The sequence below is a fragment of the Silurus meridionalis genome, chromosome 10, assembly GCF_014805685.1.
Source record: "Silurus meridionalis isolate SWU-2019-XX chromosome 10, ASM1480568v1, whole genome shotgun sequence".
In the NCBI taxonomy this organism is placed as follows: domain Eukaryota; kingdom Metazoa; phylum Chordata; class Actinopteri; order Siluriformes; family Siluridae; genus Silurus; species Silurus meridionalis.
The window spans coordinates 14,569,840-14,597,260 of NC_060893.1; the positions used below are offsets into that span (position 1 = coordinate 14,569,840).

Here is a 27,421-nt window from a genome sequence, read left to right on the forward strand (position 1 = left end):
CCTCTAATGCCTCAGTTAAAGACTAAACTTCAGGATTTAAAATTATTTTTAAACATAGTTTATAAACTGTTGTACAATTTGCTTTTTAATGTTGAATTTTAAAGTCACTCATAAAAATCTAGTGTTGAATAATCTGTTATTTGATTCAGAAGGGCAAGTTATGACTCCCAGGATCTGAGAGTGGCCTTGTACGATAGGCTTATCTATTAGATATAGACTTAGGGAGGCATTTCCGCTCATAACCCAACCTTTAGCACACACAAACACTGACACTTTCCTGTTTCTCGCAGATGAGTGACCTTGGAGTCATATATCCCCAAGCCACTTCTCCAAATACCTTTGCTGCGAGCCCAGAAAGTAAACATGAAAGTCATACAGTGAAACTAATTTCTGTTTATGTGATACAACACAAGTGTCTCCTCCAATATTAACTTAACTACACTATAAATACAAATACACCTTTTTATAAATTGACTATAAATTAATTTTGTATAGTACTTCCCATAGTTACTTTATCAAAGTATTACATTTATCAAAGCAGAACTATGTGATGCTGCTATAAAGACTTAAGTGTCAGTGCTATTATACACTTTGAAGCTAAACCTCCTAACCTAATGGTCAAGTGTTTAGAGGACAAACTGGATGTGAAGGGCAAATTAGTGAGACATATTTCGGGACACGATCAGAGGACAGTATTACTTCTTAGATCAGGATAGCCTTTGATCTGCAATGCAGCCTGATCCAACATCAAAAGTCTGGCAGCAACGTAACACCACACACAGAGCACTGAGTTACATACACTCTCCAGCCGGGTCAGGCATGATGATTTGTTCTGATTTAGCTAAAAAAAAAAATTTTAATAGTTTAAAATATAGCAAAATGTATTCACATTATGGCATGTAGAGTAAAAACTTATGGAAATATATACCATATAGCCAATTATTATTTCACTATGGTATTATTAAGATTTGTCCAGTATACAAGCCTTCTTAAGGCTTGTTTTTACCTGATTTCACAGAATGAGAATGTGAAGGTGTGTCTGAGGGTGATATTTGAAAGCACGCAATATAGATTCCAGTTTTCCGTAATGCATTTTTTTTCCCCAGCTATTGAAGCGGCTTGTATTGAACTGAGGCTGAGTCACACATGATTGCCTATAGACTTAGTCATGTCTATTGGTGCAAGTGTGTTAAAGCCCTCATAAACCCTGATAATGTAAAGATAATTAAGCCACATAGTTCCACTCACAACCAACGTCACACTCTTTCGGATTTCAGCATCCTGTCAACGCAGAGCAATGTAGCAATGCAATAAAACAGGTCTATTCAGTCCCTTATCTCGTATTGTATGACGCCACATTGTTCATGAATGAGTAAGGGACTTTCCATGGCCTTTACGAAATAGCTGAGGTTCTTTACATTCTGGACTGGAATTTTTAATTGAAAATCTTAAAACTATTTCTTTTATGTTTCTTTTTTTCATTTTACTCTTAAACAAACCTCTTATGGATTAAAAACGTATTTTTTGTTTAATAGAATGAGACACAGCCAAACAAACTGCTGTATTTTATGCAAATTTATTTAAATTAACATTAAAAACAGGACATGGAAATAACTTAAACGATCAGCATACAAACAACTTTTTTATCCATACTACATTCATTGTAGCAAATAAATAGGCAAAAATTTACAACTGAAATCCAGGGAGCAGTAGGATCCCTCACATTGAAGAATGTGACTTTGAAAGTTCGAGTGTTCAGTCTTGAATGTCTGTTTGGCCTGTTGAAATTATATCAGAGGTTCCGAAGAGCTCCAGCTTAGATACAGCACCTCTCTGGTGTCTCTGCTTTTCAGACGTGGTGCAAATATCTCCGCTTTGGTCCAAGCTTGCTTCTCCATCTCTCTTTCTACATCTCCTTAAAAGAGAGAAAACATGAAAAATGAATTAATTGTGAACCACATTTGAATTAATTAGATATTTGACTATTGATTGTTTTGGAAAATAGACTATTGAGTAAATGGCAGACAGGTCTTAAAATATGAAGGTATTATAATTAATGTACATTGTTGTAACCATTGTTGCCAAAAGACTCAAAGAACCGACTGTATTAATTACATTTATAGGAGAACTGTAGTATTTTGAATGAGATACAATGCTGTACCATCTGTATTATATACGATCCAGGTTTCTCAGGGTGTCTCAAAATGTAAAAAGCCAGACTCACCGGAGTGTGTGAACGAGCTGAATGAGTGTGTCAAGGCGCCCTGGCCATGCGCAAAGACTCCTGATGTCCCGAAGTGGAGGTTTCAGCATCCTGTCTCGTTTTAAAGTCCTGAATGGCTTTCCTGTTCTGGAAATCAATCAGCGCCATGGTGATCACCGCGTTCCAGCAGTTATCCTCGCCTGAGCACCGGAAGTCGATCTCCTTATTGTCCGTTGTGACGATGGTGAAGTAGACGAACTTGCCGGTGCGCTCCACACAGTCCACCTTCTTAATGTACTGCAGCTTGAGCTCTTTGCTTTTGGTTTTCTTCTGCGTGTCGGCGTAGATGTTCAGGCTGTCCGTGGTGAGGACGCAGGTCTTTCTCTTCCAGAACTGCAGCAGGCTGTCGCTCCTCTTCTCCAGCTCGCCCTCTTTCAGCACCTTGCAGCTCTCTACCGGAGTCATTCTCATGGTTTTTGTGGAGGAATGGCGAAAATAAGGGAGAGTTTGTATCCTTAAAGACCTTCAGACAGGGGCTAAATGGCTCAGAGGCTCCTGTGTCTGGCGTGTCTCCGAGCTTCTTGTTCTCTTTGGTGTGGCTGTGCCTGTGAATGAATGAGACTGGGAGTATTTAATAGCGTCGTCGCTGTGCCCAACCTCCTGCGCGTCACATGCGCTCACGGTATTTGAGTAATTCATTGGCGGAACGTGGGCGGAAATGTGCCTCAAATGACCTTCAGCCTTCAGCTAATCCCTAAAATACCTCATTACAGCAATACAATCTGGTTCTCTTAGAGCCTAACTGTAGCATCCCAATCTTTTTATAATTTATTTATCTATTCGTAATCCTATTATTATATTGATCTTACATTATTTTATATCCCTTGTTTGCTTTCTGTTGTAGACAGTCCACTTCAATGAATGTTTTGTGTGTGCTGAGATGCTTTTCTGCTCAACACGGTTGTAAAGAGTACTTATATGAGTTCTTATATCTTTCCTGACAGTCCAAACTAATCTGGCCATTTTCCTAACTTCTCTTTTCAACAAGATGTGTCCACCTACAACACTGTCCCCTGACAGGATTTTTTTTCCTGCACCATTCTGTTGTGGGAAAATCCCAGGAGATTAGTAGGGTTTTCATTCTAATGTTTGATATGTCTACATCTGATTATGAATCAATATTTGATTGCCTGATTACACAATTTCATGAGTGTACCTGGTGTTTCTGCTGAAATGAAAGGCGAGTGTACAGTATATTCTTTTATATATATAAAGATTATTATAGATTATTTAGGCTCTATGTAATCGAGTAAGATTTTAAATATATAAACATTTCCACAGGTGTTTGTAACACTAATAGCTTTAACTCCAACGTGCAGTGTTTCTCTGATAATAGACTTTAAGAAACTTTTAGTTGAAGGTTGAGTTTATATTAACTGACATCCAATTGCTATTTATGCTATTTGCCATTTATAGTGAACCGGAAATCCTTTTGAATGTTAATCTGTATATAAGTTAATAATTAAAAGTTAAAAGTAGTTCTGAGGTTTATTGGTAATGATTTATAAGATCTGCATTATATAGTTTATATAACTATATTTTATATGTGCTATAACACTTTAGCACATATGAAATAGATTGTTATAATATCAACCTGGTTTATTTTCATCACATAAATAGCAACTATGAAGAATAATGTGTGCAGCTATGAGAGAGTGAAAACAGGTATGCTTTAATGTTCTAATCTTTTATGTGAGAAACACTAAATATTTTAAGCACTTTTATCATGCCTGATTATGTTATGCAACTTTAATACAACTAAACTGCAATGTTTAATACCAAATGATTATACTGTATTCCAGCTTCGACACATCAGTCACGAATGGATTAGTTATTTCCAAATCATCTCTGTTACGAATGCTCAGTTTCTTTAATAATTCCTTTTTGGCACATGCTTATGTAGAGGGTGTGTAGGTAATGAAAGTAATTATTGTCATATATCTTTTTATCCGGCTAGCCCATTTTGGCAAACATGGCTCTTGCAGTGGGACAGAGCCTGATATGAGAAGCATAATGTTTAAACAAGCTGGATAGAGAAAATATTTAAATACAGCTGTGCATTAAGGAAATGGGTGCTAGTAGAAAATAGTTTTCTCTTTCTTTCTTTTTAACAGATGCTGGAGATATTCTTTTCTTTCTGAATATTTACATGGCCAGTATCTGCTTATTCAAGAATGAATCTGTATCATAAGTGCAGTAATGTGAAAGTGTACTATTAGACCTTTTACTGCTATCACTGCTGCCACAGTATTTTGCTGACAACATTGTCTCTAGCTTATTACTCTAACAAGTTCATTACATTTAACTTTTTTTTTTTTTTTTACAGACTACTGTAATTAGCCACTCATGTATACTACTGTACAGTGTATTCACTGCATCCAAGTTGTAATTATATTTTAACAGAATGTAATTAGAGCTGTACTTTCCTTTGCATTGCTCATTTATTTTGCTGGTCTAAATTAGATATCTAATTCTAACTAAATATTCAAAATTAAGCGAATCAATATAGTAGCTATACTATATATACAGTACATTAAATACGTAAGCTTATCATTATATTATTTTGCTAGTATGTGCAGTATGTTGGTATGACATTATTATAGTTTTTATTTCTTACTGTTTTTTGTGTCATACAAATAAAAAATATTTATAATAAACCATACTCTCTCACATTTTAAACCAAAATGTAGTTCCCATGTCAATTATACAGTACTGTAATTTAAGAAAAGGCTTCATGTAAAAGCACCAGGAGTTTTACCACAGTTGCAGTATTTTACTGTCTATTATACAGTTAGACATGATACAATGTGCGGCAATGTTAAACAGCATGTGTATCTCCTTTCCTTAATTATTAAACCAATATCCACTTTCAAATCCCATTTCTTAATTTTTTTTACAGTGTAATTTAGATGCCTTCAGAGTTTCTTTGCCTGTTGTATTGTGGGCTGTATTATGGTTACCAGGGTGTGTGGGGGTGTTGTCTTGGGCACACAGACACACAGGCATGTCTATGCTGTGAGTCAGTCTAACCCACAGCATGTGAGCCCTGATGGGAGGGATCCAGAGTGCCTACACAATCTAGATCTAACAGACATTGTCTTTCTTTACTGATAATCTAACTAATGTTTGCACTGTAAATGACGTGGTGATTCAACGATGCAGATTTTAAATATCAGGTAATCTGTATAAACCTACACCAGAGTTGTGTTTTTTGATACTAATTTCTGAGTCTTATCAAGTGGGTGTATTTTGAGGACAGTATATTCCCAACAAACCGGACTAAAGTCATAACAAGGATAGAGTTTAAGCATTGCTAAGAGTTAAGATGAAAAAATTGTGTGTATGGTTTCTTGGCCAATTCATATAGATGCAGTTCAACTGATCATTATTAGAAGATTTATATGTTTTTCAATGGTGTAAAACTTTCTACAGGACTACTTTCCAAAAAAGAAGGAAACTGTTCTGACACATTTTATATGAACTGGATTAAATGAGATTTTCAATGCCTATGCCTTGCAGGTCAAGTCTGGACATGTCTGAGAGCTTGACTTTACCATGTGGCTGTTCAAGGAAATGTGGAGTCAGTGCACTGAGCCTCAGTTCATACAACCACACAGTAGCTCTTTCATAGACTGTATTCTTGTCCATTTTTTCCCTTTATTGGAATGTTGATGATTTTGTATAAATATACTGCCCATTATTTTATCACATTTTGTAAGTAAATAACATAATACAAGACAAATAACAAACAGAAAAAAAACTAATGAAAATAAAAACACTATTGAAATTGTGATGTTTCAGGTGTTTCCTGTTTTAAGAGTTTAAAGCATTTAACATTGTTTTTCAGCTTTGTTGTGAACATTTCTGCTTCTGACCCGAGGAAATTGCTGGCCACTGATCACCTACTGGTTAAAGCATGTCTTACTGTGGTTACATTACAGGTCAGTGAAAGATTATATATATCATGTTTTCTGTTTTCTGTTTTGTGTCTGTCCAAGACAAAAGTAATGCATTGGGCTACACATCCCTTGCCTAATATCATAATGTAGAAGATGAATTTGATTAAATAGGGGGGCACAATGTAGACACAGGTAATTATGCAGCTCAGCTTAGAGCTCCAGTGCCCTTGGTCTAATTAGCTCAGAAATCTGAATTTCTCAAGTTTTTTTCATTCTCTGCATGACTTTCCCCAGGTTCTCTGGTTATAGCCCACCTACAAACATGCCAACAGGTTAAGCACTGGCTGTGCTAAATTGCCTCTAGGTGTGAATGTTTGTGTGCATGGTGCCTTGAAATGGACTGGCATCCTATCCACAGTGTATTCTTGTATCTCCCCTTTGTATTAAGTTTTGTGTCCACCACAATCATAACTTAAATACATACTCTAAAATACTGATGAATGAAGGAATAGAGCAACCAAAAGTGCTTAGAACATGCAGACAACCACAATATATTCAAATATTAACTCAAATATATTTTAACAGAAATAAAAAGGAAAAGTCTACTGGCATCATTAGGGATGCACATAGGTGCATCATGACACTAGTTAATGCATCTTGTGAAATACACACTGTACTAAAATCCTTGAGTTTTAAATGTAGCTAACGTTCGTTTATAAAATCCTGTTAAGACTTTCTTAGCAATCTGAACAAAACAGTTTATAATAGGATGCATGGTGATTAGAATATGCATGACAGTAATGATGATCACACAGATGTGAGGTTACTATGGTAACTATTCAAGTACATCTGTGTGATGATGCCACGTCAAACCTCACAACTGCTATGCGATTACTCTCCACCCGGCCTCCATACATGTCAACAGTCAATCTCTGGCACCTCTTCTCCTTTCCAATTGTTTTGGCCACCTATATATAGGTCCTTAAGTCCCACTCTGCCCTACAAAGACCTTACACTCGTAAAGTCTCATGTCATTCTCTGGGCCAGGAATGCAAGACTGATGAGACTCTGTAGCTATTTGAAGCATTGTTCAGATAAGCCTGTTCTACAGAGGCCTAGGCAAATGCTGATGCACCGTGGGAAAAAGAACAAATGGCACTAATGTCCTGGACAAGCTTTCAAAACGGTTGCGAAACAATGCAGAGGGAATGAGCAACTCCTGAAAGGTCAGAAGGTCCAGTCTTTTCATCAAGGTCTAAATCCTGTCAATGAGAAAAAATTAGAGTCAATGAGAGACCATGAAGCCAGGGTCAGATGCTAAAACTGATACGTATTCAGAAAAGATGTAACAAAAATATGGATTAGAAAAGATGTTTTATATCTGACATCAAGCAGTCAGTCATTAGCTTATTTAGTTCAGCAGCTTGTAACAGATAAAATCATAATAGTTTTTTTTTTAATTATTAAAAATGTTTATTCAATCCTTTTTTTGTGGTTCAGTGAAAGAAAAAATGGAAGACATGACACATGGACAGGCAGCAATATCAACAAATTGTCAAACAGTTCAAATAGAGACATTGCAGTTCATGATGAGAATAAAGTTCTGTCGTGCTTCAGATGTATTCACCATGTCTTACGATCATGTTTACAAATTAGCCATCAAGATATTGATAAAATTTTATTTTGCTTCTCAGCATTGGATATTTAGAATATTTCCACATTTCTACAACTGCCGAGTTTGACAGTTGTCTAATTTTATTTTTTTATGATACTGTCACTAAAGTGAAGATGTCAGTGTAAAACAGGACACACTGGGGTTCAAGAATCTCACATAGTTCACTCATAACCTCTGACTGGAAGTTCTGGTTGCAAGAGTGAAACAAGAAAACATTAAATTAATCATCACATCACATAATAAAGTATGTGGTTTATATTAGGTTTCTTAATATTTTTGGGAAAACTAAATTTGTTACAAACCATTGCAGGTGTGTACTCAACAACAGTTCAGCAGTTTAAATTACTTCTTACTGGGCCACACTACAGTGTAATGAAGTAAATTCAAGGCTTATTTGCAAGTCTTTGTACAAACCAACATCCGGTAGGTTGTCTACTGTGGAACAATGTCTACTGTTTTGTGTAGAAAAACAGTTTAACATTCTTAAGTGAAAGACTGATAACTACTGAAAAGTGACAACTGTTCTGTTTTATTCTAAAGTCATACAAAAATCTGCAAGATCCCAGTCTCTGGGACTGATTCATCAGCATAATCTGAATGTGTATGTTGTTTTGTTCAAAGCAAATGTTCAACTGTAAGGCGTTTGATGACTGAAGGATGACCCAGGACCCAAACAAAAAGCAAGTTGACAGTTGTAGGAGTCTGGCAGGTATAACCCATTTAATGTTATAAAACTGTCTGCTGTTCATTCATGTTACACACAAACCAACAAATTCCAGCGAGGCTGACTGCAGCTTTCCCATGACAAAGAATGTCATAATGAATTGTCTTTCCGCATAGCTGTGTAATCCACCTGCTTCCTGTTCATGACGAGGTTAAACAGATTCTATAAATACTACACAGATATTTATAATGGTATTTATTATTTTTCAAGCCATTACTGGCAGTATGTGTTTCTACATTAGTTTTGTATAATGTGTATTAATTGTTGGCTTAATTAAACCAAATAATGTTTCCTGATTTGCCAGGTTAAGGGAAAAAACTATGATGGAATGTACTACACCTAACATACTTTATCATTTTCAAAAATCATAGCAAAGACTTTCTGCCCTTCTGTCAGTGATTCAAGACTTGTCTCTGCTATAGATGGGGAGATGCACATTATGTCATATCGTTATATATAAGTTGTTTATATAGTATATCCATTGCACCACAGACCAAATGTTAACCTGTCTTTTGGGGGAGTGAACTCCATGTCCAGTTCTGGTTTCAGAAGGAACTAAGAATGTACAATATATTGGATTATCATTTAAAGTGTTTTTCAATAAATTACACAGACTTCAGTAATGAAGTTAATAAGAAATGTCTAACATTAGCTCAAGCTCATAAACGATACACATGGTGTGAGCTATATGCAGGCTAATAAAACTCCAGATAAGATCGGTGCTGTGCTGCAGACTCTGGCATTCATGCAAGTTGAGTTTTGATTCTTACCTGAACTACCTGTTTAAGGTAATCTATCAGCATCTTTAAATAAAGGCTAAACAAATGGTTTGACTCGCTGTTATGGGGAAGATGTAATCCAGTGGTTAAGATGATAGACTTATGATTAGGTTATGAGTAAAAATACCACTGCAAGGCCTTTAACCCTCAACTGCTCAGTTGTACAGTGCATCCAGAAATCTTTGCAAATTTAAAATATAAAGCAAAATAACAGGTACAAGTATTCACAGCCTTTGGTCAATACTTTGTTGAAGCATCTTTGGCACCATTTACAATCTTTTTGAGTATGATGCTACAAGATTGGCACACCGATTTTTAAGTAGTTTCTAACATTCTTCATTTTAAGACCTTTTAATGTAAATCCGGTTTGGATGGGGAGAGTCGGGGCACAACCATTTTTAGAAATTTCCAGATATGTTCAATCGCAAGTTTAAGTTCAAGTCTGGGCTCAGGCTGGGCCACTCAGGGACATTCACAGAGTCCATTCAGAGTCCAGAGCACTCTGAAGCAGGTTTCATCTGGGATGTCTCTGTACATTGCTGCATTCATCTTTCCCTCGACTAGTCTCCCATTTCTGCTGCTAGAAAACATCCCCACAGCATGATGCTACCACCACCATGCTTCACTGTGGGGATGGTATTGGCCTGGTGCAAATTCCCCACACCTGAGTGGGGGAAAAGATAAAAAGAGTGAGATGAACACTTGGGGAAAGATACACAGATAAACATTAACACACGTGTGTGTGTGTGTGTGTGTGTGTGTGTGTGTGTGTGTGTGTGTGTGTGTGTGTGTGTGTGTGTGTGTTGGTTATGGGCTGGATGGCTTCTCCACCTGATTCAGGCAGTGGGGGTATATGCCAGCGGAAGCATGGCCAAACGCCGGTTTGTGAATGGAGGGTGAGGCCAGGGGAGACAAGTGGGACGAATCACACACCTGTGGGGAATTTATCTAATCTAATCGGTTCTTTTTTGCAGTGAGCGAGGAAAAGAGGAGTGAGAGAAAGCGAGAGACACAAAGAGACGTGCGTGCATGCATATGTGTGTGTGTGTGTGTGTGTGTGTGTGTGAAAGTGGAAGTATCTAATAAAATAAACCTGGTTCTGCCAAAACCGGTCACCGCCTCAGTTCCTCCCCCTGAACCGTCCGCTCTCCTACACTTATATAGACAGGTGTGCCTTTCCAAATCATGTCCAATCAACTGAATTTACCACAGGTGGGTTCCAATCAAATTGTAGAAACAAATCAAGGATGATCAGTGGAAACAGGATGCACCTTAGCTCAATTTTGAGTGTCATGGCAAAGGCTGTGAATATTTATGTTCTTGTGATTAATTAATTTATTTGTTTAAATTTGCTAAAATTTCCAACAAACTTCTTTCACGTTGTCATTATGGGGTATTGTTTGTAGAATTTTGAGTAAATAATGAATTTAATACATTTTGAAGTAAGGCTGTAACAACAAAAATGTGGAAAAAGTGAAGTACTGTGAATACTATCAGAATGCACTGTATACAAATTATTACTTTTACAGTTAACACAATTGATAATAGGTGGGAATTTGATGTGAGAACACAGCTTGTCGTGTTTTTTTTTTATATTTTATTTCCTATTGTTAGTTAGCTTGCTTTTTGTCACACTGAATCACCACAATGTTGAGATAAACTAATTCTACCTCCCACTGCTAAGGAAGTCACCAAGGTCTGAGACTGTGTGGTTGTGAAGGAGAGACATAACGTCTTTACAAGGAGGAACAAGAACAACCAAATCTAATGTCAGATTGTTTCAAGGTCATCTGAAATGTTAATAGTTTTTAAGCCACACACACAAACAAGCATATGATGAAAAGCATAAACCAGTTACCTTCAGAGTCAAGATCCTAGAACACTGAAACAGAATATTGGTCTTATAACCTACAGCTAGTGGTGGAACTGATTCTAAGCAGTACATAGTTCTTTACTTAATTTTACTCAGGTGAATTATTATTAATCAAGAAAATGACAACTAGAAGTAAACAAGTCTTCTGGTAAAAGTGTACCCTTTTTTCTACTTAAACAATTATATTATCTAACCAAGTGACTTGTGGAAAAAATGAACACCTCCATTATAAACAGTAACACGCAAGGGTAACATTAGCCTGCTAGCTGAACACAGCTGACTGCTGTTGCAGTTTTATGCTAGCTAGCTTATATTAACTCATGTCTCTAGCTACAAGATAAGCTTACACTTCCCCAGCATTTCATGTAAAACATCAGAAAATCTGGCTATCTAGCTCACCTATCCATTTTCCCCCCAAGGATTGAATGTTGAGCTACAGATTGATAGACCAGTTATACAACTGTGCCTTGAGGCATTAATCCCATAATAAATCATCATTTATTATTTTAGTATAGTTCAGTCAGAGGCCTGGCTTCACCAGCACAAAGCTCTGTTTATATCTCTGAAATGGCTCTTGACACTGCAGAACATTATGGATGACTGCTGTGGATCATGAGCCACAACTTACAAACAGGAAACTATTAATATGAGGATGGTAAAGAAGGCAGCCAGATGCAGAGTTAAACCTGGATTTGTAGGCTTGTCTTCCAATACTGCAATGGATGACAAGAAAAAGGGTTTGTAACAGTCTCTTGGGTGAAAAATAATCAAATAGGTGACTCAAGGAAATGTTAGAGATGTTAAAGATTATCTAATTAATGCAAAATACATTTTAAAATACATTGGGGAGAAAATGCACAGAAAATTGATTTACTAGGTCACTTTTTTTTTCTATATACATATTTGTAGAAGCAACAGGACAGCTTTATTTATATACACTATGGTTGTGTAGGCAACAAATCTTTTTTTTTTTTTCCCATTTACTTCGTAAAGTTTATGCCACCCGACTGCAGATAGAGTTTAACTGTTTAACGTATGGTTAACTGCTTTAAACACAAAAACAACAGATGTAAATCACTACATTGAGCTTTAAAAGGTTCAGCCAAACAAGCATTCTAAACTGAATACATTTCTACAAAACATTTGTAAAAAAGTTCTAAGAGCTTTTAATCACAAAATAATTGGAAGTTTTTAATAGTAGTTTTAAAGGATCCAAAATAAACCAAAGATTCCCTACGAATTTACAATGTAACCTTTTTATAAATCAACAGAAATAAACCTTCCCCCCTTCATTTTTATTTTACTAAGTGTTTTACTTAGAGCTCATTAAGAGACAAATGGTCACCCCCATAGCTAAAAACAATCATAGGACTTATGTCTGGAATGCATGAGAACACTTTTTGATGAAACACTGACAAAACACAGAGCAGTATCCATGAACATTCACCTGCCTGTAAGGGTGTAGAATAGTGGTGTGGTGAGCTAAAGTATCAGTCCCACTGACAGCCCATGACCAAAAAGGTGTTGGTTTCAGAGCGTTGACCAAAACAGCAGCAGTGTTAAGTGTGAGAGAATCTTGGCCGCCAGATTAAGCAATTGAGACACATCTTAAAGAATGTCAGAGCACATTCCATTCACACCAGTGGTAAGAAGTGAAAGCAGCACTCACAGCCACTGTATTAGAGCCATCAGTGCTGAGATTCCTAACATGCTAGCGACACTGGAAGAGGAATCCTGCTTCATGGAAACCTCAAGTACAATTTTCCCTTCATGATGGGTGCAGACATTCCTAATGCCTTACTTCTTCACAGAGCAAGAGACATGGCAGATAATACAAAGTTGGAACATTAAACAGACAAATACAGTTGTTTGTATCACATTACACAATGTTTAATAGAATACTCTTGACTATTTTATACAAATCGAATTCAATATTGCATTAAAACCCAAGACAATCCCATTAAGGCCATTGCTAGCATACAGATAATACGTGGGCAGTGGCTTTAAGAGCTGCCCTTTCTCAAGCAAGAGCTACTTATTAAAAAGAAAAAAAAAAAAAAGAAAAAAAAAAAAGGGTATGATGCATGAATGTTATGATCACAGAACTAAAGAACCTGGTTGAAAATCCAGACCAAAGTGCTTTTTGTTTAAATGTGGATGTTGGCCTAACACAAATAATCAGCACTTTGTATGGATGTGATCCACATCTTTTTTTTGAGGTCTAACATGGTAAAATGTGCAAAAAAGAAAACTAGGAGACTAACATTCACCTACTCCTTTTCACCCAAGATCCTGCTCCAACAAAATGGGAAAAAAAAAAAAAAAAAAAGGGTACAAATCCCATCACTCTGAGTACTGTAGAAAATACTATGCATTGGCAACGTTTAGTCTTATGCTTCAAGAAAAAATAATAGAATAAATAGTGCTCAATCAGAACTTATTGAAGGGGAAGACATATTGGCAACACAGTGAAAATCACAAATCGTGTAAAGAGTCAGAGCATGACTGATGCTTATTCTAATTAACAAGACCAAGATCAATTGAAACCAGCATGTTACAAAGCTTATACTGAGTCTATAATAGTACCCACTGGTATCAACATGGCTCTCCAATGCAATTAAATGCTCTGTTCTGTTGCTGCTGATCTCAGCCTGGAAGGCAAATCATAGCTGCTTTTAGTTACAGTACTCCATTTCATCCAGCTACATGAGGCTAGATATGAAGACTTCCCAAAATTAACACTGATATAACCTCGCTGTAACAGAGAGAAAGGTTTCATTTTAAATGACCTAACAGCAGTTTATTGCTTGTCAGGACTCCGGTAATGGTGTGCTTTTTTTAAGAATTTAAAAGAAAAAAAAAAAAAAAAAAGAAAAAGAGCGAGAGAAGCAAAACCCTGAGTGACCTACAGTGTGAAAACCACCAGGGGTACAATGTCACCAAACATGGAAGTGAAAAAGGAAAAAAAAAACTGAGAAAAGATAAATATACTGGAAAAAAATAAGTCTCTTTGCACAAAACGTCTAGTCAAACAAATATGAGCTTACAAAAAAAAGACCTTAGATCAATAAAGGGTGAAGTGCAGAACCGGTATATGTATGTAGTCGCTTTTTTTTTTTTTTAATGCAGTATTTTGAATACAGAGGTATCCTCTGTGTGACGTAAACATAAATGATCATGCATTTCCTACATGGTGTTTGGATTTCTATTGCATTGTATGGAGGTTATGGCAGATCCAGCAGGGGACAAAGATTAGTTCAGGTCCCATCTCTGTTCTTACTGCTGATGACACTCTGCTGGCTGAGTTCCTATCTACACACACACACACACACACACACACACAAAAAGAAACACAGAAAGACAGAATGAAAGTAGTCCTTATGAATATTCAACTCACCCCACTAACCCCATGAATGGAAAAGCATGGTGGAAGATGCGAGAGGCATGTAGCAGGTGGGATTACAGGCTTGCGATACTGAAAAACACCAAGAACTGCAACAGAAATGAGTAGTGGCTGTGAAACACAGTGGAAGTGAGATTTACTGATGTGATGCTTATTTGGAAGAAGCAAACTGAAGGTCAGTGGAAATAGTGGGGATATAAACATGGAGTAGACGACATGCTGAAACTAGCACCCCTTACCTAGGAATGCATGGAAGTGTAAATGATTCATGCCTGCAATGAGGACAAAGGGGACGGGAACAACGAATCAGATTACGCACCATACATGCAGAATTTAGTGTCAATCAATTCAATTAACAACCAATAAAAAGCAAATTAGCTGAGATGTGTGCTGGGCTGTTAAACTTTACACTTCCAATTTCACAAATAAAAAAATGCAGTTATTCATTCAGTAAGGACCATGTCATTTGAATAATAATGGTTGCGACTGCTAGAAAAAATGAACGAGTCCATTTGTGCGCATGTACATGTGCGATTAAGATACAATATCAGGAATATCAAACCATCGTTCTGTCCGCCACACTGTGTAATCAGGGGCCATAAACTATTGAGCTTGAAGGTAAGAAATAAACCCTTTGAGCATAAAAAAAGGTTAAATTCCTCTTGTACCACAACAACTCGCAAAAGATTTCATTGTGAAATATTGTCATTTCCTGCCATCTCTAAAGTTACCATAGTTACATGGTACATTCATGCGCTCTGCAGCCTCTCTCTTTTCTCTGTGGGGGAAATAAAATGCAATTTTGTCATATTTTGACAAAACCATCTAGTTTATAGTTTAACTATAGAAATGATAAAATATAAGCAGTGCATAAATAAGTTCAGAGTCGCTGTTTTAGGAAGTTAGTCAACGCCTTTTTTGAACAGTACTGAATAACAACGTCTTGGTGCAAAATGTATTGTTTTTTTTACATTTAAATATTTAAATAATGAATTAATTATGCTTTAACAAATTAATGGTGCTATGCAGAGGCAGAGAGAGCTGTGAAGTCTCAGTGCTTTACTCCTGTAACTGACTAATGAAAATGTGCCGCGTTTCTCTTTTTAGAGACAATCATTATGATATGGAAACTGTGTCGCAGTTTTCTATACATTGACGCATGCCAGAGGAAATCATGAGCAGTATATTTGCGATATATTTGCCTACAAGAAACTCGAGTTGTTTACTGGAAGATTTGCACTATTGAATTTTAACTCAGTTCATGTTTCTGCTTGTTTCTTTTCATCTCTGTTGAAGAGCCCAGACCTACAGTAATCAGTATGTTTGAGTCAGTATCATTCAAAAGCTTTCATAAGTGTATATGTAGATGGAGAACACTGACTGTGGGGTCAACATCGCCTTCATCTTCCTCTTCACCCTCCTCATCAAGGTCCTGAAATACACAAAAGATGTTCAAACCATAGTCACTCATCTCTAATTCACAGAAACGTTTAATGCAGATTTATGTAACCAACCTCCTCATCGCCTTCTTCAACATCCTCCTCTTCAAACTGCACCCACACAGAGAAAGTGCAAGGTCCAAGTCAGCAGGGAAAAGAAAAAATGCAAAGAGTCAAATCAATAATTATCAGGACACCCACAAGGTTTAAGTGTAGACTTTTAGCTTGATTTTGATTGGTATTTACATCCAAATCAGTTGCACAGAGCATGCATTACAGCATTTTAATGTGATATCATTCATATTTTAAAACCTGAACACACATCAAAGTCAAATTCATTTTAGCAAGTATAAGCCTGAGAAAGACAAACAAAGAATGAAAGAAGGCGTAATGACTAAGAGTCCTGACGTACACTTTCATCATCTTCCAATGCCTCGCCTGTGAAATACAGCACTGCTCTGGGGATGATCCGCTCTCTGAAAAAATGACCGATCTCAAAATCTGTGGCAAGAGTGAAGTCCAAGTCCTCATCCTGAAACACACACACACACAAAACACAATGCTCAAGACGGCACATAAATAAAGACTGCACCGAATTAGATCATCATTTCATTCTAAATAATAACACTAATTCAATCATTTGTCAATCATAGTCATAATGATTTCATATTAGAAGTCTTGATTGTGCAATCTGCTCAGTTTAACACACATGGAACTTTGCTTATTTATTCACTACAGGAAGTGCCAACAGGAAAATTTCAGTGACGCACTAAACTTTGTTAAAATAGCGGGAACGTAAGGGATGCAAATGTTGCAAAAGTTTGGCTTAGTACGTGGGACGAAATGAGGCAATTAAAGTGTCCAAACTGTAGTGATTTCACAATGGTTGGTTAGTCTGCTGAACTAATCTTCAAAATGTTTACAAACAGTGGCGGATGAACAACTCCAAGGTCGACTCACCATTCCATCTGGAGATGCTAGAAGGAACAAGAAGGGAAAATGTATTAGTCATCTTCTATAACACAATATACACATTTTAACCATTGAATGTGATTAAAGGAGATAAAAAAAAAATTAGAGAAATAATAATAAAAAGATATCCCAATGCACAAAGAAGTCATTTCTCATGTCTTTATGCACAGAAAATGACATCATTCAGCCTGTTAGCTTCTGCAATGGAAACCAGTCATGCGCCATTACTTGGGGGCAAATTGCCACACCCATTAAGAATTCTAAGGAACTCAAACACACTCCCCGCCCACACACACTTCCGATGGCTTTAGCCACATGGGAAAGGGGAAGAAAAAAAAAACAAAAAACCTTTTTCTACAGGTAAGACTGCATTCTTTCATATCTAATGGCACTTGAAAAATGTTGAGAGGAATAATTGAAGTGACAGAAGATAGCTGAGGTGAAAAGGAGAAGGCACAGAAAGAAACGTGTCATGTGTTCCTATTCACTAATTACACCAGGTAGGAACACTACCCGTGGGTAATGAATGACCACTAATCCAGTGATGGTTCAAAAAGGAAAAACTTACCACATGACTCCACACCTGACTAGCAGTCAGCAAATAAATTATTAATCATGTCCCCTCTCAGAACAAATGAAGTCCATTTTTTGTCCTCTCACATTTGAGGATTTTTTCCCCCCTTCACATTCCTTAACTACATAATCTATGTATCTGTGCCATTTGAAAAATCACTTTTTTTTTTAAATAAGTCAAGTCAAGTTTATTTCTATAGCGCTTTTCACAACAGACATTGTCTCACTTACTATAAATAATAAATAATGGTAAATGGTAAGAAATTTCACATGCAGCACAGTCACACTGGTAAAATAAATACAGAAAAGATACAAGAATATTGATGCCACAAGCAAGCAACAGAGTTCCCATTTTTTTTTACCAAGCAGCCATTTAGAACTAATGGGGATTTTTTTTTGCAAGACTTAAAAAATAAAAAGGTTGTGTTCAAATTCATGGTAACCAATATGAATTCTTGCCTCTCTGTTTATAGACTCCTACAAACAGTTATTTGCATTTAAAGTCTTTTTAAAAAAATCACACAGAAATGAGAGGTTACAGGAGGGAAAAAGGCAAAACCTGAGATTCTGTATTGACAATATTAGAAGCATGTTGCAATCTCATTATTTATTTTTCAGTTCTCAGTGTGTTGTCATGACACCCATGGGGTCTGAGAAGCATAGCCAAGGATTCTTTTGTTACAGCTGTGGAAAATAAGCCAGCATTTATAATAAATAATTATTTCAATAAATCGGTTTGACTGGTCACACGTTTGATCTAAAAACAATTAGGTCTATATTTAATGTCAAACTTGGATTTGATGCATCCCATTTAGTGAAAATGTCAGGGCCAAAAAGTGTTTTATCTGAAATACTGGCAAACAAAAGACCTTCAGCTAAATCACTGGAGCGAATAAAACTAAATCTCACGCGGATGTTTGCTGCCACCTAGTGGACATCGGAGATACTAACAAAATGAGGTGTAATGTAGTCAGTAAAGCTCTAAATCAGAGCTTCACAAACTTTTTTTTTTTTTTTTTTTGTCTCTGAGGGACATTTTTCCTATCGTTCATGGGGCAATTCGGGTCTGTTAAAGAAAATTACATGGGCTGGAGTAACTACCAGTATTTTTGGCCTTGCAAGCTTTGTAGTGTAATAACTAGGGGAAATTTAATGTTGAAACCCACCCTTTATCGTTAAATACAGATCAAAGTACAAATTTAATTAAAATGTAATTTTCAAAACATGTCTCTGGGATTGTTTAGAGGGCCGTTCTAAATTTGGCGACGAATTCGGCCTATGTGCTACAGTTTGGGGACCCCTGCTCTATACAAATGACACTTAATGTCCCTCTGAATGTCCTTTCAGCATAACCTTACCTTTGACAGGGTTAAAAAAATTAAAGAAGGAATCCTGCGGCACTTCCTTGGTGATGGTCCTCACTGTTCCTCTACCTTTGTGCTTCTGTTTTTTCTTGATAGTTTTCAAAGTCACATCCTTGCCTTTCTGCCAGTCTATCTTGCAGCTAGATATAAAATAAACAAACAAATAAATAAATAAATAAATAAATGTCAGTTTTCAAGTTGTATGCATATATACTGGAGACCATCAAAACCAGTAGGTGATTTTCAATGCATGTTTCAATCTGTGTGTAACGTGGCTGTTTCTCACCCCTCACAGTCCACTATCTCTGGGCCTTCGAATGAGAAAGGGTCTGCTGAATCTGGCTCAGCTTTCATCTTGTATGTTTTAGTGAGTATAGTATTGCTAAAGAAGCTGTTGGGCTCGAAATGGAACTCCAAAGTAAAGCTCTGGTTTAAAAAAATACAAACAATGCAAGTGTCAAACACCATGTACATTTCAACATAAAAATAAATAACATTATGAAGAAAAATTATAGGAGCTTGCTATGCACACCATTGGCTCTCCTGGTGCAGAGAATTTCACTGTGATGTCCTGCAAGTGTTTCAGGATCGGCTCGTCATGCTCCTGAAAGAGAATAGAAATAACAAGAACACTGGTCACGTCATGGTCTGGTGACACTTGCTCAAGGTCACAATGGATCCCAGAAACAGGTGGGGTGAGGTGGGAATACCCTGCACTGGATGCCATGTTACCAAATGACATTAAACATTCACACACATTTAACCCGCATGAAAATATGAAGAAAGTGCAAAACTATTCAGATAAAACCTGAGCTTAGGATTAAACCAAGAGCTATAGGTGTAACATTACTCTTTGCACCACCATGTGTGGTCAGGGACGGGTGCTGGCAGTTCTCGGACACATCAATGACAAATAGAAATGACTCCAGCAACTGCTCCCCCTAGTGGAGACTGCCAGCTAAACATGAATAAGCATGGAGTAAGGTGGAAGGGGCTAGAAGGTGCTTTACATCTAAAAATCCTAACTACACCTGACCATTCTGTATCAAAATCAAGATGTGCTTTTCAGCCAACACACCAGATCAAGTACTGAAAAGCATTCAAATTAACTGTGTTCCAGAGACAGAGATGTTAGAGCCAAGCTCTAGAGCCAGTATGTCAAATTCAGGTCATTCTTCACATTACACACCAGATTTATCCCATGGATGCCTTGGGAATCAGCTAATGAGAATAAATTGAATAATGATAATGAATAATGAAGTGTGTTACAAAAGGGTAAAAAATATAAATAAAAAAAACAATTCCGGACCTACACCGTTGCTTTTGCAGAACGTAAATAAATGCGTCATTCAGTTTCTTCCTCCACTCACTAGGGGTAAATGTTTAAACTTTCTTTTCCTAGATTTTGGCATACTCTTTCAGACTAACTATAGCTCCGGCTGTCTGGTTTGCTTATTTGCATTGGTCTGGCACCTCGCCTGTCCATTCACAAATAAATGCACTATTCAGTATTCGATCCGTAGCACTTAGGTACAGCATAAAATTCCTGATAAATACAGAAGCCGATTAGCACATCTGGATTTATTAACAAAATGAATCTAAAATACCCTGTCCTATGTAACCGGCTATACACTGTTTACTAGCCAGATCTTCTTCTTTTGGCTCCCATTAGGGGTCTCCACAGCAGATCATCTGTCTCCATACCCCCCTGTCCTCTACATCTGACTCTTTCAAACCAACTACCTGCATGTCTTCTCTCAACACATCCATTAACATTCTCCTTTGCCTTTCTCTTTTCCTCCTTCCTGGTGGTTCCATCCTCAGCATTCTTCTATCGATATACCCCATGTTCCTTCTCTGCACATGTCCAAACCATCTCAATCTCACCTCCCTCACTTTGTCTCCAAAATGTCCTACATGCACAGTCCCTCTAATAAACTCGTTTGGCTAATCCTGTTTTTTATTTATTTATTTATTTTTTTTTTTTTTAATAGAAGTTTCACCTGTAGCATTTCCCCCAGCATGTCCACATGTTTGAAGATTGTGAGCCAGAACTCTGGGATGCCTTTAGGATCTTCAGCAGTGGCTGAATCTTCTTTCTTCACTTCCAGCGCAGCCTTCTTCTTCATCTCCTCCTGTCAGAGCACACATCATATCACATCACATCACATTACATGGTCTTTCTACAACAGGCACAAGTACAGATGAAACAAAACAAATTGAAAAGAACGAGAACTTGGAATTATATAAATTTTTTAGTGTAAACCGGAATTTCTAACGTAGGTCAAAATGTAAGATTTCTGGAGCCAAATTAAAGAACTAGTGGGTTTTTATGAATGACCACATAACTCCATATTACAGGTGAATGTCTGTACTAATAATCCAGTGCAAAATTAACCCCATAAAGAAGAATTAAATTTACTCTTTTTTTTTCTTCAATGTTTGTTTCTCCATTTTTCCTTCTATAAACTTATAAATGCACGTGAAGTCATGTGACATTAATGAAAGTAATAGAGGAATGTCACATTGGAGGAATTTGTTTTCCATGTGCAAATGCAGATGGCTGTATTTATACTTTTCTTTAATCAAAAATATCTCGAATTGCTAATGCAAGTCCTACACACCACTGGAATAAGTAGTACATCATCTAGAATTTTATTTGTTTTTGGGGGTTTTTTCTCTGCAATAGATTTTTATTTATTTATAAACAGATACAGACTTCCCCCTCCAGTCCACAATAAAAGGTTGCATGTCGTCCTGTCTGTGCATCTTGGTGATCATCGGCTGGTTTTTCTGTTTTTAATTTGGTGTGTCATAACCTCTAGATACATAAATCATTCCAAAAATGCCATTTTCATCTGAATCGCAGAAGATATTTAGTAAACAGATACTCACAGACAGCTCTTCATCCTCGCCTTCACTGTGCCACTCACACTCTTCATCCGTGGGTTCCACAGCTCCAGACACCACTGTCTGCCTCTGGACAAACATTAGTTCATACACGTGTATAAAGCAGGTTTCCTTATACACTGGAACAGCACAGTGTTCACTGAGCTACAGTGACCTCTAAGTCACTCTATAGTAAGACTGTGCAAAATATACCATCCTTTAGTGCTATCTCAGCAGAACCTTAGCACCACATTCATATAGGATGCAGAAGACATTTTAGTTCCAGGAAAATGTAAGATAAAAAAAAATACTTTAAATGTTGTTCCCCAGCCTTGGAAACAGCCAGACATCGGTAAGATCAGTGGGCTACTCGTTAAGGTAGGGAATGAATTTAGCACAGACAGGGAGCTTACAGGCCACAAACACAAGCCAGAGCTACAGCCATTAAGTGCGCACATGAGATAAGATGCCCCACTGGTATTCTTCGCAGAGTATACAATAGGCAAAAAAAATACAAAAGTAACAGCACAAACCCTAAACTGTGTAGCTCTCTAGACATATGGCATTACTCATTGTACTGAATTAAAGATTAAGCTGCAATATGTTATTTGATTTTCCATAAATAATAGATGATATGAAGAAATATTAACCTTCTCAAAGATGGGATGGTAGAGGCCAGCATATTTCCTCTCCAGCTCATGGACTTCCTCATAGAACTTGGCCTCTATATGAGCACTCTGGACCTGCAGTCTCTTCAGCGCATACACTCTCCTCTTTACTGCTTTGGGCAGGGCACTGACATTTGGTATCCTGCAGAGAATATGGTTTGGCATTTACTGTAATGTGAGATCTGGATGAAAAGTGGAGAATCTGCCAAACGTTGGTAATAATGTTACAGCAAACAATGTTACATGCAAAGCAATGCAAGATAATCATCTAATAAAAATGCCTCCCACAACAAGGCAGCATCATCTATCCACATCCATCTTAAATTCAATTATTCAGTCTACTTTCCAAATGTATTTGAATACAGACACTCAATTGATCACACTCGAGCTGAATTGCTTACTAGGACTCATACCTTTCTACATGAGAGATGATCTCTGCTTTGTCACCCTGTGAGCCCTTGCTTCCTGCCTTTCCTGTGGTAACAAAAATCAAAGGTTGATTTTTAGCAAGCACTGCTATAAACAGTAATATTGATGATAATCCCAAAATATGAAAATATCTAGCATAAACCAAGAACAGCACAATTTTGGCCCTTCCATTACAATAAACCTTAATACACCAATATTATTGTATGTGTTTATAACTATACAATATGTGAACAGAACACAATTATGCAGATTAAATTTAAGTGATGATGCAATATAGACATATATATAAACAACAGCCATGACATTATTAAACTCATCAGCATACCTCTGGCTTCATTCTTTTCATTTTTTCGTGCCTCCATCACAGATGCCCTTTAGCTGTCAAGAAAATAATTGGTAGATACTTAATATATGTTTAGTTTCTTTTTTTTTAGTCAGTTCTGCTTAAATAAATTCTGTAACGACCCCGTAATGATATCCTTTAAATGATTTTAACCCAACAGTTCTCTCTCTATTATACTTGCAAGTGCATAAGAGTTTGAGATGTAAAGGCCTGTGTTTACACACCCAAGTGTGAATCCTGACACCACAATATGAACATATACTAATCTACTAGTTCAGCAGGTTTATCTGGGAAACGTACTTCACTTTCTGACCTGGCCTACATGTTAAAACATGGAATAAAATAAATTAGTAGGAAATCCATTTTAATCACAGGAATTCATTTTTATAGCCAGTTCATGAAAGGGTCAGGATTCCTGCGAGTATCCTAAAGATTTGTGATTGAACTGCTATTATGCAGTGATATTTAGTGGGATTAGCCTTTAAATTTAACAATTAGTCCTCACTATGGCTGAGTGGCAGATCTAGAACGTTACAGGTTTTTTAATTTCCTGTATTACAGGCTCATTCAACAAAAAAACAAAAGACTTACCTGTGAGCCACCATTTATACTTCCTGATTCGTTAAAAAATGTGATAATTCATGACCATATTACATTATGTATAATTAGTGTGTATAATTCTCCTTTAAACATCTACTACAATATGATATGATATATGATCTTTTTGCTGTGGACAAACGTGGAATCTACATAATTTTAATTCAGTTTTATTTGTATAGCACTTTTAACAATGAACACTGTCCTTTTTAGATATAAAGAGTTTACAATATCTGAATATATATGTTAGTGCTTATAAGCTTAACCCTGATAAGTTTATCTTTAATGGCTGAACCAGTGGCGACAGTGTCATGGAAAAACTCCATGAGATGGAAAGAGAGAAAAGAGACTTAAACAGGAACCTCATCTGAATCATCCAAATGTCCATTAATGATAATCCTATCATTGTTCAGAGAGGGCTCTGAAATGCAGAACTGTTCATGCAAATTGCAGTCTGAAGCCTTTGTATCAATCTTTATATCAAAATCCCTCCTGCATACTTCTCAAATGTGTGAGAATTGTGCACAGGTTAAAGTGATCCTGCACAAAGTATTAATCCCAAACTTTTTATTCTTAAATCTGTCTCAGAAATGACTCTGCATCATATCATAACAGGCGGGCCAACAAGATCAAAGGGACCGGCGCCAAAAGGAGCTGTCAATCAAAAGCCCACGCGAGCTCCCTCCACGTGGGATTCATTAACGTGAAGTGAGGCATAACTGAGATCGCCATACTGTACAAACCTCACTGCCTGTACAACCTCACATCATGATTAGGAATATTATCAGAGTTAACATAATATGGCGAAGCACGTGACAGCGTGGGGGTACACGCGTGGACTGGTTTTGGGGGATTTTCTTCTCGAACACGAGGAAAAAGTTTTCTAGAGGGAACTTATTGCAGCACAAATACACCAGTGCCCCCCAGTCCATTTCTCCTGGAGTTTAGAAAGAGAAAGAGAGAGAGAGAGAGAGAGAGAGAGAGAGAGAGAGAGAGACCCACATGGAGCACACCGACCGTGTGACAGCGTGTGGAAGACGGACCGACCGGATTCTCTCTTTACTTTGAAACCGCGTCATCAATTAAATTCCACACACTAAATACACACCATATACAGAGACTTGTCCACGCGTTACAAAAATGATGGCCTTTGACTTACCTAAGGCTTCAGGCCGTCCTCACGCTCCTAACACACGGTACGAGAAGGTACAAAACCTAACCTTCCAACATCCCCGTCTCTCATTGGACAAGCATTTGTCACGCTCTCCCGGATCCAGCCAATCAATGTTCAGCTTCTGTGCTGCTAAACCTTATTGGCTGTGGGCGTGTCGGAATCACAAACAGCTCCCTACGCCCACTAAAATGCACTTCGTTAGGCATGAAATGATTGTTCTCAAACCCTATATAGTGCACTACTTAGTCAACACAGGACTATTCGGAATTGAGACACGTACACCTTTAGGAGTAACTTTGGACAGGTAAAACCTATGCCTGTTGCTTCAGTACAAAATAAAATGTTGTTTATTGAACCTAGACAGGGATAAAACTAAACATTCTATAGCACATAAAACAATTTGAAGAAATATAACCCTAATATCAAAGGGAAACACTTGAGTGACAAAAGTTCTTCAAGCCAGGTAAATCAGATTTATAGATCAGACGATGAGTCTGAGGGCTTGTTCATACTGTAAAGCAGCAATTAGCATAAATAAAAGGTCAGGTTGGCACACAGTAGCTCTGATTCTTAACAAATGTTTGTATGTGAAATCTATCTGTGCACTTACTTAAAGCGCAGCTGAAGATAATATTGAGGTTTAACGATACAATCCCCTTCCCTCTTAGATCAGTTGCAGGTCTTAAATCCCTCAAAGTACAGACTATAGATAGGAAGTGTCTCTTTCCAATGTGCATAAGAGCATCTACAGCTGTCTACAGCTGGTAGAAAAGTAGATAATATAGCAGAAAGGCATTGGGAAAGATCTCATAGATTTATTGATAATTTTAGTTGCATAATAAGGAAATAATAATGTCATATGCTGTCAAAGAAGGTCTACTAGTTTGAACAGTGTAATCTATGTTTTGACTGCTGCTAGATGGAGCAAACTAAGCTGAACCTTTCAGAGAGGTCTTTATAGCCGTTTTACATAGATTTATTAATATTCACATACTACAACCCATACTGTAATATCCCCTTTGTCTTGTGTGTTTTTAATGTGTCTTCAGGACAAACTCAAACTTGTCTAAAATGTAGTATGTCTTTATACAGTCTGGACAGATTTTTGCCCTTTATAAAATAAATCATAATTGTACATTTTCACAATTATCTCTTTGTAATAATAAAATTTGCTTGATGATCTGTATCATTTAAGCATGATACATATGCAAAATATATATATAAAAAAATCTGAAAGAGTAAAATACTTTTTTACAGCAGTGAATGCTGTAGCATTACAATAACCCTTCCTCCTCACCTGACACCACTGTCTGACCTCTATAATGCTCTCATCGCTGAAAGTCTTTCCAGAAGTGTGAAGGTTGTGACAACAACAGGTGGAATGGGATCTCCAAAAAAGCATAAATTAATGTGATGATCAGGTATATGCAAACTAGACATGATCTATCTATCTATCTATCTATCTATCTATCTATCTATCTATCTATCTATCTATCTATCTATCTATCTATCTATATGAATGTGATGATCAGGTATATGCAAACTAGACATGATCCATCTATCTGTCTGTCTGTCTGTCTGTCTGTCTGTCTGTCTGTCTGTCTATCTATCTATCTATCTATCTATCTATCTATCTATATGAATGTGATGATCAGGTATATGCAAACTAGACATGATCTATCTATCTATCTATCTATCTGTCTGTCTGTCTGTCTGTCTGTCTATCTATCTATCTATCTATCTATCTATCTATCTATCTATCTATCTATCTATATGAATGTGATGATCAGGTATATGCAAACTAGACATGATCTCTCTATCTGTCTGTCTGTCTGTCTGTCTGTCTGTCTATCTATCTATCTATCTATCTATCTATCTATCTATCTATCTATCTATCTATCTATCTATCTATCTATATGAATGTGATGATCAGGTATATGCAAACTAGACATGATCTATCTATCTATCTATCTGTCTATCTGTCTGTCTGTCTGTCTGTCTGTCTATCTATCTATCTATCTATCTATCTATCTATCTATCTATCTATCTATCTATCTATCTATCTATCTATCTATCTATCTATATGAATGTGATGATCAGGTATATGCAAACTAGACATGATCTCTCTATCTATCTGTCTGTCTGTCTGTCTGTCTGTCTGTCTATCTATCTATCTATCTATATGAATTGATGATCAGGTATATGCAAACTAGACATTATCTATCTATCTATCTATCTATCTATCTATCTATCTATCTATCTATCTATCTATCTATCTATCTATCTAGGTACATTTATCATTTATCACTGTATTATACTGTTTACATGCTGTTTCTTGCACATTTATCATTATCATT

The 27,421-nt window shown here is 36.8% G+C and overlaps 2 protein-coding genes and 1 long non-coding RNA gene across 6 annotated transcripts; 1 reads left to right on the plus strand and 2 right to left on the minus strand.

The window, feature by feature from the left end:
- Positions 1–1,560: 1,560 nt before the first annotated feature.
- phlda2 (pleckstrin homology-like domain, family A, member 2) lies at positions 1,561–2,824 on the minus strand. Its single transcript, XM_046860315.1, has 2 exons — positions 2,225–2,824; positions 1,561–1,915 (listed from the first exon to the last, which is right to left on the minus strand). The coding sequence occupies exon 1, from the start codon at positions 2,672–2,674 to the stop codon at positions 2,255–2,257; it is 420 nt and encodes a 139-aa protein (XP_046716271.1). The 5' UTR covers positions 2,675–2,824; the 3' UTR covers positions 1,561–1,915; positions 2,225–2,254.
- Positions 2,825–2,929: 105 nt separating this feature from the next.
- Positions 2,930–10,084, plus strand: LOC124392987. 2 transcript variants are annotated; one of them, XR_006927265.1, is made up of 4 exons: positions 2,930–5,439; positions 5,783–5,977; positions 6,111–6,204; positions 8,459–10,084. It is a non-coding gene; the product is annotated as an uncharacterized LOC124392987 (long non-coding RNA). The 2 variants fall into 2 exon arrangements; XR_006927264.1 differs by having other exon boundaries at positions 2,930–5,977.
- Positions 10,085–14,312: 4,228 nt separating this feature from the next.
- On the minus strand, positions 14,313–26,421 carry nap1l4a (nucleosome assembly protein 1-like 4a). Of its 3 annotated transcripts, XM_046860102.1 has the most exons (15): positions 25,050–25,147; positions 23,276–23,328; positions 22,935–22,995; positions 22,504–22,663; positions 21,860–21,943; positions 20,968–21,099; positions 19,497–19,568; positions 19,251–19,390; positions 18,959–19,104; positions 17,016–17,032; positions 16,468–16,587; positions 16,131–16,166; positions 15,998–16,048; positions 14,856–14,888; positions 14,313–14,525 (listed from the first exon to the last, which is right to left on the minus strand). In XM_046860102.1, the coding sequence occupies exons 2-14, from the start codon at positions 23,310–23,312 to the stop codon at positions 14,883–14,885; spliced, it is 1,062 nt and encodes a 353-aa protein (XP_046716058.1). In that variant the 5' UTR covers positions 23,313–23,328; positions 25,050–25,147; the 3' UTR covers positions 14,313–14,525; positions 14,856–14,882. The 3 variants fall into 3 exon arrangements, with proteins under 3 accessions (XP_046716058.1, XP_046716057.1, XP_046716056.1); XM_046860101.1 differs by lacking the exons at positions 14,856–14,888; positions 25,050–25,147 and adding an exon at positions 26,362–26,421; XM_046860100.1 differs by lacking the exon at positions 14,856–14,888.
- Positions 26,422–27,421: the final 1,000 nt, after the last annotated feature.